At 47.4% G+C, this 11640-nt stretch overlaps 1 protein-coding gene across 9 annotated transcripts in view; it reads left to right on the top strand.

Moving 5' to 3' along the window:
* Positions 1-817: 817 nt before the first annotated feature.
* The window catches only part of BICD1 (BICD cargo adaptor 1), a 187233-nt gene continuing 176410 nt past the window's right edge, over positions 818-11640 (top strand). For all 9 annotated transcript variants that reach the window (XR_015706545.1, XM_087766209.1, XM_087766208.1 and 6 more), the window contains exon 1: positions 818-1177. Coding sequence is in view for 8 of the 9 variants with exons in the window: in XM_087766209.1 (XP_087622335.1) it covers positions 965-1177 (213 nt within the window). In the remaining variant the exon portion in view is untranslated. The remainder of the gene's footprint in view (positions 1178-11640) is intronic.

Here is an 11640-nt window from a genome sequence, read left to right as displayed (position 1 = left end):
ACCGGTCATGGAAGCGTGGCCTTAGCTCAACGCCCCGATCCTGCCGCTGTTTCACGTCCAGGTTTCCTTGCCCATTCCCATGTGCATTCAGCGGGGACAGGGAAGGGAGCGGGCAGCTCTTCCTTCCCAGTTTCCCGGAATGGCAGGGGAATGCTTGAGGCTGTCCTCCCGCTCCCGCAGTTTACCGGGCTGCATCTCCCTTTCTATTTTTACCAGCGCCGCCGCTAATGTGGCCATCGCTGCACCACGCTGAGAAAAGCCAAGAGGCGCTGCAACCGCAGGACGGCGGCCAGCCCCGCTCCGCTGCCAGGGGCGCAGCGGCGGGGCCCCGGCCGCTCTCAGAAGCCGCCCGGCACCGGCAGGGCCGCGGCAGCGAGCGGAGGCTGCCGCCCCGGCCTGAGGCGCGCCGGGCTGCGGCTGCAGCCGCCGCTCCGGGTGCTCCTGCCCCTGCCCCCGCGCTTTAATGCTGCTTTCCCTCTTCCCCGGCGGGGAACGCCAGACCTGAGGAGGCTGTCATCTTAAAGAGCGCGGGGGAGGGACCGTGCGGAGGGGAGGCGGAGGTGCCGGCTCCCCGGGAAGAGGCGGGCGCCAGCAGCAGCATCTCCCCGGGAGCCGCCGCACCAAGGCGCGCTCCCGGCCGCCCCGCTCGCCGCCCCGGCCTCCAGCGCGCCGCCGCCTCCCCGGGCAGCCGGGGCCGCCGCAGGGCCGGGGGAGGCGAGCGCGGCCTCGCCGCCTCCCGGGCGGCCGGGGCGGGGGGGGGGGGGGGGGGCGCGGCTGCGGCGGGGCGGCCCGCCCCCGCGCTCGGCGGCGGCTGCCGCAGGCGGCCCCGGCCCCCATCCCCGTCCCCATCCCCATCCCCATCCCCGGGCCGGCGGGGACGGGGACGGTGCCGGTGCCGCCCCTCGGCCGCGCCCGCCCCCTGGCTGCCTCGGCGGCGCGGCGGCGCGGTAGTGCCGGCGGGGCTATGGCTGCGGAGGAGGTGCTGCAGGGCGCGGACCATTACAAGAGCGAGATCGAGCGGCTGACCCGGGAGCTCTCCGAGACGACCCACGAGAAGATCCAGGCGGCGGAGTATGGGCTGGTGGTGCTGGAGGAGAAGCTCACCCTCAAGCAGCAGTACGACGAGCTGGAGGCGGAGTATGACGGCCTCAAGCAGGAGCTGGAGCAGCTGAAGGAGGTGAGCTCGCCCAGGCTTTTGTCTCTCCCCGCCGCCCCGCGCCGCGCAGGGGCGCGCAGCCCCGCCGGGTGCGGGGAGGTGCGGGGGCGCCCCACGCGTGTCCCTCCCCGGAGCCCCGGGCCAGCCCCCTGCAGGTGGGCGAGCAAAGATGTCCGGGCCCTGGAGTGGCTGCGGGGATTCGTGGGGTGGGGAGGAGGGGTTTCCCGGGGCCGGAGGACCAGCCGGGACCGCGGAGCTTAAGTCCGGATTACACAAGATCGCAGCCCCCTGCCCTGGGAAATTTCCCTGGAGCCGGGGCCGCGCTCCAGCCCCTGCCGCCGGGAGCCACAACTTCGGGTACCGGGGATTTGCAGCACTGGAGGCTGCCTCCGGCCATACCTGCAGCGTCCCCGGCGCTTTTGGGAAGAGGAAACTGAGCAGCCCGCGGGACGCGAGCTGGGCAAACCGAGTATGCAGGGGCTCGGGGTCTGTGTAAACAGCTGTCTGCAGTGCGTGAGGAGAGAGACGATTCCTTTGGAAGTTATTTATAGACCTGCTCTATTCCGCCAGTCAGGGGAATCGCTGCCATTAAAGGGGGGTGAAGTAGCTGTGCAATAGTCTTGAGGTCACCCCCCATCAGTGGAAATTAAACTTCTGCGTCATGCTGGAAGGATAACATACTTGATCGGGGAGGTGGTTTTGGTTTATTTTTCAAATGTCTTTTTGTAACACCCAAAGTATAAAGTAGGGGAGTGCTACACCTTGCCTTTCAGCTTTGCTAAACATGACTCCGAAATATCATCGCTCTTCCCATCTTCATCATTAAGGGAAGTAACTTGAGATTGATACAGCGCACCTACACGGGAGCTACAGAAGGGCTGGGTGTACACACGTATGCAGCATTCCGATCTCTACATTTTATGGTATTTTTACACTGTCTTAGAATCTAACTAATTACATATTTTGAAAAGAGAAGATAAAGTGTCAAACAGATATTCTCCCAAATTTAAAAGGTATCTTCTTGTTCTACAAAAATATATCGCTATATATAATGTGCAGAAATTCTGTTTGGTTAGAAATCATGAACATATTCCATATTGAGGGAAGCCACTTAATAACCTTAGATTATATACAAATATATTCTTTAGAATACTAAATGATGCACTTTTAGAAGTATTTTTAATAAAATAAAGGTTTCATTTTACTTGCAGGTAAATGAGTTATGCTACAGACTTGGTTCTGTGTCCAGAAGAGTTGAAAAAATTATATTTTCAATAAGAAGAATAAAGCTGTTTTTCAGAAAAACCTATTGATCTCCTTAAACTTGATCTCTGCCTCCCCACCCCCTATGCAGCCTATGCAGTAGGCTCAGGACTTTGAAACCAGTCATCACAGGTTCAGAGATAGAGATCTATAACTTGCACTGGCATGAAGGCAGTGCTATTGGAAATGACCCAGCAGTAACAGAGGAAGAGAATTAAGGGGGGAAAGTGCAACGCAATTTCTAGGGGCTGGGGGGGAAGAAAGAGATAAGCAGAGCTGTAGCTAGCTGTTATCCCATCCCAATAACTTATAAAAGAAGACCGATCAGAAACCAGGATGACACATGGGTGCACATGGCCACAGATAGAAGGGACAGTGCAAGGAACTGAGTTGAAATTATTAAACTAGAGGGATTAGTCAACATGATTAACTGGAATCAAAGATGGGCACAAATTCTCTTCCTGTCGACCTGCCCTTGAAGTCAACGGGATTGCACGCCCTGCAGCCCCGCATGTCTCCCGTGGGGCCGTGCCTTCATGCTGTGCCAACCACAGCATGGACACTGAGGATAGCCACGAAGAGGATAGATCCTGTAGCTTGCCTGATGCCAAGCAAGAGTGGAGCCTCTTCAGTTTCCAGTTCAGGCCCGGGGCTCTCAATTCCGGAGCTCTCCATAGTTGCAGGTAGGGCATTTCCATCCCCCACCTAGGCTGCAAGAGATTTTTTTCTTGCTTCTAACCTTTGTAGGAGAAACCACACTGATTCTCACTGCGCGTGAAGCCCTGCAAAGGAGAATTTGCTCATATCCCTTCCTGTCACTATAATCCATTTTCTAAGCTTCTCTGTTACCACCTCCATTATGACTGTTCCCTGAGCGCAGATCAGACTTAATAACTGGGAGACATAAGCCAATGGCGCCTCTGATGACACTAGCAAGGCAGAATTCAGGTGGTTCAGGCAAACTGTCTTATGGAGACTTGGGGGCACAGATTTTGGGGTTGTAGGGTTCTGTATGAAAGCTCTCGAAGTGGCAGAAGTCCAAAGACAGCTTTTTTTATTAAGGCTCCCTCCAAAATGCGTGGAGGCGGGTCTTTCTGTGTCATCTTCAGCAGGCCCTGCAGAGGACGGCCTGGACGAGAGCCTGGGTGTGGTCGGCACGGCGGGGCATCAAAAAGCCATGACTGACTGACGGGAGCTAGGAAGACTCAGTATGTCAGCGGGGATCTGTGCTTCTGCTCTTACCTTGCTACATCTGCAGCCTCTGTGAAGTCATATTGGGGTATAGAAAAAAGGCCTCAGGTTTGCGCTGAAACAAATAGCTTATCCATTCATGAGCAGTAGTAGGTGCAAGAGTGTGGGCAGGCTTATGCTTAGGACTATTACCTCTCCTTCTGCAGACCTCCTCTGAACAGATTCAGTTACTGGGGCTGACTTTTATTGAGGCAAGTCTTCATTTTTTAACTGTTTCATTATTAAATTCTTGTGTTCTGTTATTAGGAGCTCATTGTATTTACTGCTCAGCAAACAGAGCTGCCCATCTTTAACTACTTAGTCATGGCTTAGCAGTCTAGGATCTGAAGTCTTCTCCCATGCTCCTTGGCAATTCAAAACTCCAGCAAACTTCAGAGGGGCCTTTTCCATATAGATTGCGATACAGAGCCTCAGCTATATGATAATTTCCATTGTTGGAGAGTGAGATGGGAAAGTAAGGCCATTATAGGATGTTGAAATAAAAGCAAAGCAATACATTACATTAAATATTAATACTTGTATACAGGATATATGCTACCCACCATGCAACAGGAATTGTTTTAGTAACCTCTGATGTTTCTTGTGCTGTATTCAGAGGTCTCTGCTTTAGCCGAAGACTTTGATGTTTTGGGCCATGAGATTGATTTACATTACAAAAACTTTGACGTTTTAATCAGTGACCTAATAAGGACTTCTTCTTCCAATATTAGAGCAGTTATTACACATGTAAGCTGTCCAGGAAATACTCGAGACGTCTATCAGCTACCGACCTTATGTTTTAAAAAATGAACTGAATGGCAGGAATGTGAAGAGGTGTACTCCGTTGTGTTGACTTTAACAGCTTTTAGTGTTATGAGATGGAGTACTTGTGGTCCTGATGCTAGACAAGACTGCAGTGTTAAGCAAAACATTATTATTTTTAAAGCTTTATTAATTTTCATAGGGTGGGGTTTTTTTCAATCTGTAAATGATGTTTCTGTGCCTCACTCAATTACATCTCAAACTAGTGGAATTTTGGCCCTGTGGTAAAAACACTATTGTTTTAGGGCCCCTGTTCAGAAAATTACTTTAGCAGATATGCCTTTTAACCTGCAGTCCATAAGAATGCAGAGAATAAGACTCATTGCTATTAGTCACAGGATTGAAGGTAGCCTGTTTTCACTGTCTTGCTGAGGTGGGAGTTTAATGACCAGCATATTTAATGGAAGCCATTTTCCAGTGGTTTTAGTATTTGTGGTCTTACATGTTCACATTGCATTTGCTGTAAGGATAATGTTTGTTGTTAGTTTTCATTCTTTTAATGAAGTGTAAAATGGCTTCATATTGATCTTACTTGAGCTACCTCCTGTAGCTGTCCCTGCTTCAGCAGGCGGGCTGGACGAGGTGATCCCAAGAGGTCCCTTCCGACCTCAACCCTTCTGTGATTAGCTACTGTGCACTGGTGGCCTGTAATGTTTTTAAAGGGGTGAAATATCAGTCACCCCTAGTCATAAAATAAGGATGGAAGGCAGCTTTGATGTCCCTCTCTGCAAGACATTTAGGCCTGGGAAATCCTAAGCAGAGATTTCTCTTTGGGAATCAAATCATGAACCTAGTGGCTGAGTGGATCCTCAAGTCCCTCTCCTTGACTGCCTCTCTGACTGACCAATTTAGGCAATATCTCACTTGGCTTCTTGGCTTTTATGTATTTCATTCTATGGAGACAAATTCTTCCCCTGGATTACACATAGAGCTGGCTATCTGATTTCCAGGTTGAAGATGCAGTTTGGTGTTTGCATTACTTTAAACCCTATTATACTTGCTAAATTATTGGAAACTAGGCTATGGGTGAGCAGCCCTATCCTTTGTAGGTCAAAAATTCTTGTTTTGTTTACTTCACGGAGATGTTGTGTCAATGATTATGAAGTGCTTAGTTAGTTAGTAATGGGGCTTCCACAAACAATTATTGGTCAATGATGGAAAAGGGTTTTTGAGGAATAGAGCTGAAGCTCTCTGCGGCAGCTTGTTTTCTGTTCTGCTCTTCCCTGCACTACTTTAACGCAGGTGACTCAAGCTCCATCTCCCCTCTCCCCTGACACAGCGCTGCCCTTCCAACCCCTCCACTGTTCTCCAGAGCCTTTCCCACGCCTGCTGCTGGAGTCACCTCTCTGCCTCTTCCATCGTTGAAGTGCACAGTTTCTGGGACTTCTCTGGATCCAAAGAAGGCAGAAGAGGGGGAGACTCCCTATCCCAAATACATCCCTGTTAAATGGGGATTGCTTTACACACCCATCTGCATCACAGGATGCTTAGAAAAGTGTGAAGCAGCTCATAAATCCCAATGAAATGTTCTGAATTCTCCCCAAAGATGAATGTGTCCCAAATACATAACTAGAAAGCTGTGAACTGATGCCATCTCAGTATGTCTTCACACCTCCTTCCAGTGACAGCATCTGTCACTGGGTGATGAGGCTGAACATTTTCAGCATCTCATCCTGATCTCAACACTTTGTCGTTGGTGTCTGTTCACGTTGTGTTACTCGGAAAGGCTGTGCTGCCTAGTACCCAGCTTGAAGATGAGGACAGAGCAAGGGTGAGTGAGCTGGATGGACTGCACTCAGACACTCGCTGCAGTGCTGTCTCCTCCAGAACCCAGCCAACACTACCTCTGTCTCTAAGGCATATGCTGCTGATGGAAGAGTTTTTACCCAGTTCCCTTTCACAGCTGGCCTGGTTAGGAGAAGAGAGCAGAGCGGTACACAAAACTGTTACATGCGGAAAGGAGCATGTGGAAGGCAACAGAAGAACTTCAGTGATCAAGCCGTTACGTAGGGGCTTGCACAGCAGCTGGATCCAGAACGGCCCTAAGTGGCATTCATCATTCTGCACTTTCCTCATAAGCATAGGTCTGCAACAAAAAGAGTCTGAAGATGCTCTGAGCAGTTCATTTTGGGAGGTATGCTTACAAGGTATGCCTTAACAAAATCAAGCAGCAGCTTGCAAAGCTTTCATTCAGCTATTACAGGCTGGGGACTGCCTAGCTGGGAAGCAGGTCTGTGGAAAAGGATTTGGGGATCCTAGAGGACAGTGAGCTGAATGTGGGCCAGCAGTGTGCCCTGACATTAAAAAGGTTAACAGCATCCCGGACTGTTATTAGCAGAAACATAGCTGGTAGGTTGAAAGAAGTGATTATCACTTTCAAATTGGCATTTTTTAGACCCCATCTAGAAAACAGCATCCAATTTTGGGCTCCCCTAATACAAGAAAGACATTGATAAACCAGACCGAGTTCAGCAGAGGACTACCAAGATGGTCAAGAGCTAAAGCACTTGCCTTATGAGGAGAGGCTGAGGGAGCTGGGCTCATTCAGCCTGGAAAAGAGATGGCTGTGGGGGACTCAGCAGCAGCCTGCCCATACCAACAAGGAGGTTATTGAGAAGACAGAGCCAGGCTCTTCACAGCGGTGCACGGTAGGAGGACATGAGGCAACTGGCATAAATTGAAACTAGAGTGGTTCAGACTGGATTTAAGGAAGAATTGTTTCCCCATGAGCACAGGCAGTACCATAGGTTGCCCAGAGAGGTTGTGCATGTCCTTCCATGGGGGTTTGCAAACCCCGACTGGATACAGCCCTAAGGAACCTGGTCTGGGCTCAGAGCTGACCCTGCTGCGAGCAGGAGGTTGGACTAGAGAAGAAAGGATGTAGACAGCAAGGGACCTTGAACAATGCAAGGTCTCTGAGGATGCCCACTGCGCCCAGTTAAATTCCAGTAGCAGCTTGCTGTGAGTTACCCAACACATAACAGCATGCTGCCTGGAAACAGTGACCATTAGCAGAGGCACAGCCTCATTTCTTGCTTGAATTTCATTTTCTTTTGCTTGTCATTAAGGCCGCATTGAGCTGGGGTTACTAAGGGTGTAGCTTGATGCGCTTTTCTCTCAGCAAGACAACCCTGCATCTCCCTTTGTCATTCCTGCCCCTGTTCTGGCTCTCAGTTGTGCAGCTATTCATACTGTCACACCAGGGTAGAAAACCGACCTCAGTTAAAAATAACCGGGGAGGGGGTATATGCAGTCTGTAACCCAGATTGGTTACACGATCTGGTTCACAATACGTTCCCATAAACCGTTTTACCTGTATTGCCAAAAAGTCAGCACGAGGATAGAAGTGAATGCTGAGGAAAGAGGGGGACGGGATGAACAGCTTAAACAGGTACAGATGTTAAAAGAGATGCTCATCAAATTACGGCAGGATTGCTTCCTCTAAGAGGAAATGAATCCTGTGCATTAGCCTACAGAAAACATAAGCAGCTGAAATCATATTAGGGGAAATTAGGGCTATTGTTGGAGCTTTGGCAGCATGCAAAGAAAAATGTAGATGAACCTTTTTTTTTTTTTTTTTCCCAGGGACCTGTATCGCCGGTTGCTCTCAGTAATTGCATTGTATCCTTATCAGCCAGTACAGATAAACATGTGATCTGCTACAATACCTAACCCTTAAACAATGATAGTCAGCTTTAAACACTGGGGGCTCACATACTCCTGAAATAAATCTAAATAGAGTTCAATTTGTTTTCGCCCCACAGTTAAATTATTTTCTTACTTTCACTCTTTCATCTATGAAATCCCTCTCTAATCTGAGAGATTCTGATTGAATCAGTCATCTGGGTTGAAATCCTCTGAGATAACTGGAAGTTGCAACTGGATTTCATGTCATGGACAAGTTAATTTTCTGTAGATTTTTTAGAAAATATTCGATTAGTACCAAATACAAAATGACTGAAGTGTTAATGGGTGAGCCAGGTATTATTATTGTGAAGTGCTTCCCATCTAAGGCTCAAGAATGTAAAATTAGGGCTCACTGAAGAGATTTTCATCTAAAGGTCCGCATCTGTTTGGAATTAGGCCCTTTGTGATGGATTAAAAAACCTAATTTGCTACCATCTTTTCACTTTTCTTTAGGTGAAATATTTTTCCTTCCCTTCTGTATTGCGTTGTAGATTTTCTTTCAGTCTGTACAACGGCAGTCAGATCGAACACCTGGCTTTAGTGAAAGTGCAACTACGGGCAAAACAATGGTGGAGAAAATAAGATTTGGCATAAACCAGTAATTTGTGAACATTCATCATGGTAAAACGAGGAGCATTCTCAGTCAGATATACAGAATAAATTTGCACCTGGGCAACTTTTATGTACCTTATGCAGTTGGCAGTTGGAGGAAAATACATGCAAGATCATATGTTTTTCTGGCTGCATTGAGGTCTTCCAGAAAAAGAGCTTTCTTCTTGAACAACTTTTCAGTTTTTCAAACGTGCTCCTCATTTTCAGCACCTCATTTTCTATCCTGCTTTTGCATTGGTGTTTTGTTCACCATATGGACAATGGGAATAAAATCTGATTCACGGCTTGTTTCTGCATCCCTCATGGCTCCGCTTTGCTGCACGGTTGCCTTTGCTATGGATTTCCCTTCCATATTTGTCTGATACCTGAGGGGGTAATGTTTAATTCAATACAGTTCTGTACTGGACATTTTTTCTTTGGGGTGATTTTAATTTATAATGGCTGAGACTGAAAAGCATGCATTCATTTCTGCTGAATTGTCTCACATTTGTGGCATGGCTTTCATAGCCCTCTTCTTTCCTCATTTCCTTGTGAACTCAACAACACTGTTTCATGGGGGAGGAGAGAGGGTATATTCCTAATTTAGAGGAATTGATATGGCATGTAGAGACATGAATGTGCCCTTTGTCCTTTTACCCACTTGCATCTCTAGCAGCAGATGATTCTGAGGAGAAACCAGCCATTTTTCATATAGTACTGCGAAAGCAGTCCATGAGTACAGGCCAGCTACAGATGGAAGTAGTTAGGACTACTCAGAAGGTGAAAAATGCATCTCAGCAAGGGCATGTGCCTAAAGCTAAAGTAAGCAGGTAGAAATTAAGCTAGACTGCAGATTAGTGTTTTAATGGGGACTATAATTCTCTGTGGAGGGTAGTATTAAAAATAATTTCAGGATCATAATATTTGTGTTTCTGAATTTCTTTCACTACCAAAGTTTAATTAACTTAATAGTTAAATGGAAAAGCAGGCCACTGTCCTAAATATAAGCTTTTGGGACAGACCTATGAAAACTATTAACACCAAAAGGCTTTCACTAAGACTGAAATTTGTCCACTCCCATTTTCTGCATCTCTCTTGTGGTTCCTCCCTCTCTGTCTGCAGCCTTTCATTTTCTGCCTCTCATTCTTGTACAGTGTTCGTCTCCTGTCCGTGATGGTTTATGTACATTTTAATCTTCTTTTTTTCAGTCTTTGCCCTACATCTTAATTAGTACTGATTTGCGGCTCCATAAGACATGGAGCTGATTTTTTTATATTGAAGACCCTTTTTGTCATTGTGCGCATGTAAGAAATCTGGCCAGTTGTGGCAGACTGGACTTGCCATACTGTGCTCAGATACTGTAATGGCATGAGGGAATCCTAGAAATACTTAGAAATGTTGTTTTAGCACGGGCTGAAAATGAAACAGGAGAAGACTTGTCAGCTCTGCTTTGTAGCAGCCTCACCATTAAAATCATCCTTGGAAAGATGACTTTTAAGGCAGCTTTAAAATTGGTTTGGCTGCCTGTGTGCACAGGAAGAAGATACTTTTCCGTAAGGTTTTGCAAAAGGCAAACCTTTTTTTTTTAATTATTGTTTGGTTTCTGGGGTTGTTTATTTATTTAACCTCAGACAGGAAAACTGATGCCCAGTGAGGCTGGATAATGCACTCAGTCCTTGTGATCAGCGCTGGGAGTGGGGCCCATTATCCACACAGTCCTGCCATACCCTCGCCGTCGCCCTCTCTCCCCTGAATCACACCTCATCTGCCTTTGCGCTGTACAGCTGTGTTAAACCCATCTACGCAGCAAGTGGTTTCCCAGTGCTAGCAGTAATATATACAACACTGTGCTTAACCAAGAAGTGTAAAAGGAGTCCTCGGGTACTAGAGTTAGTCACCTTTCACTTCAGTCAGTCAGTTCTGGGGAGATTTCAACTAAGTTATATAAACTTCAACTTTCCTTCCTGTTCTTTTTTGTCTGTGTTTGTATATTTTTAATTGTGATATCTCAGAGCTCCCAGATGCCACACAGTTTGCAGAAGCAGTGCCACGCATTCAGTATGCACTCTGGGAAGTTTATCTGCACCGAACAGCCTTTCCTTGGTTCCCCTAATCACTCTGGATGGATTTAAATGTCGGTGTACTGAGAATGAACTGTGAAGTGCTGTTTGTCATCACTGACACACGGCTACATCCATGGAGGGAAGCTGGAAGTTGTTAATAGTTGTTTTAATTTCTGTTTCGGATACTTAGGGGAGGAAAACCAGCTCCTAGTAGTTGTAAAGCTCAGATGGGAAGACGGAAAAGGATCAGCAAGCCTCTAAGTATAAAGATAGGAATTTGGGTCAGGCAAAGGGAACAGGTGGCTTGGTGAAATAATTAATTTATAAAAGTTTGGCTGTTGGCCAAACATGAACACAGCATGGTTTGGATTTAGTCTTGCTCAGGACTGGAGTCTTATCTACTCACATCTACAAGGCAAGATGCAGGATGCCAAACTGCACTGAATCCTGGCCCCGTATTTCCAGCAAGACAGAGTTTTCAAATTCTTGGTATTCGAGTTTTAAGAGAGCTAGAGCATTTGGTATGGGCGTACATGGAGAGTTCACAACTGGGTTAAACTGTCTGTGTAGGCATAGCCTCTGGTTCTCAATTTGATGGCTAACCCAGGGTACTTAACAACTATTGTCCAACCTGAATCTATGATTCCTCTTATTTATGGGTACAAGTTACTCCCAGGGAGATTCCGATTGGACACGAGAGGAAAATTTTTCACAATGACAACAGTCAGTCATTGGAATAATCTCCCCAGGGAAGTGGTTGACTCCGCTACACTGGACGCGTTTAAGACTCGGCTGGACAGGGTGCTGGGCCATCTTGTCTAGACTGTG

The sequence above is a fragment of the Nipponia nippon genome, unplaced genomic scaffold (assembly GCF_047370975.1).
Source record: "Nipponia nippon isolate SJK-2023a ecotype South Korea unplaced genomic scaffold, ASM4737097v1 scaffold_3, whole genome shotgun sequence".
NCBI lineage: Eukaryota > Metazoa > Chordata > Aves > Pelecaniformes > Threskiornithidae > Nipponia > Nipponia nippon.
The sequence above is the reverse complement of the archived record's forward strand: the minus strand, read 5'-3'. Positions and strand labels throughout refer to the sequence as shown.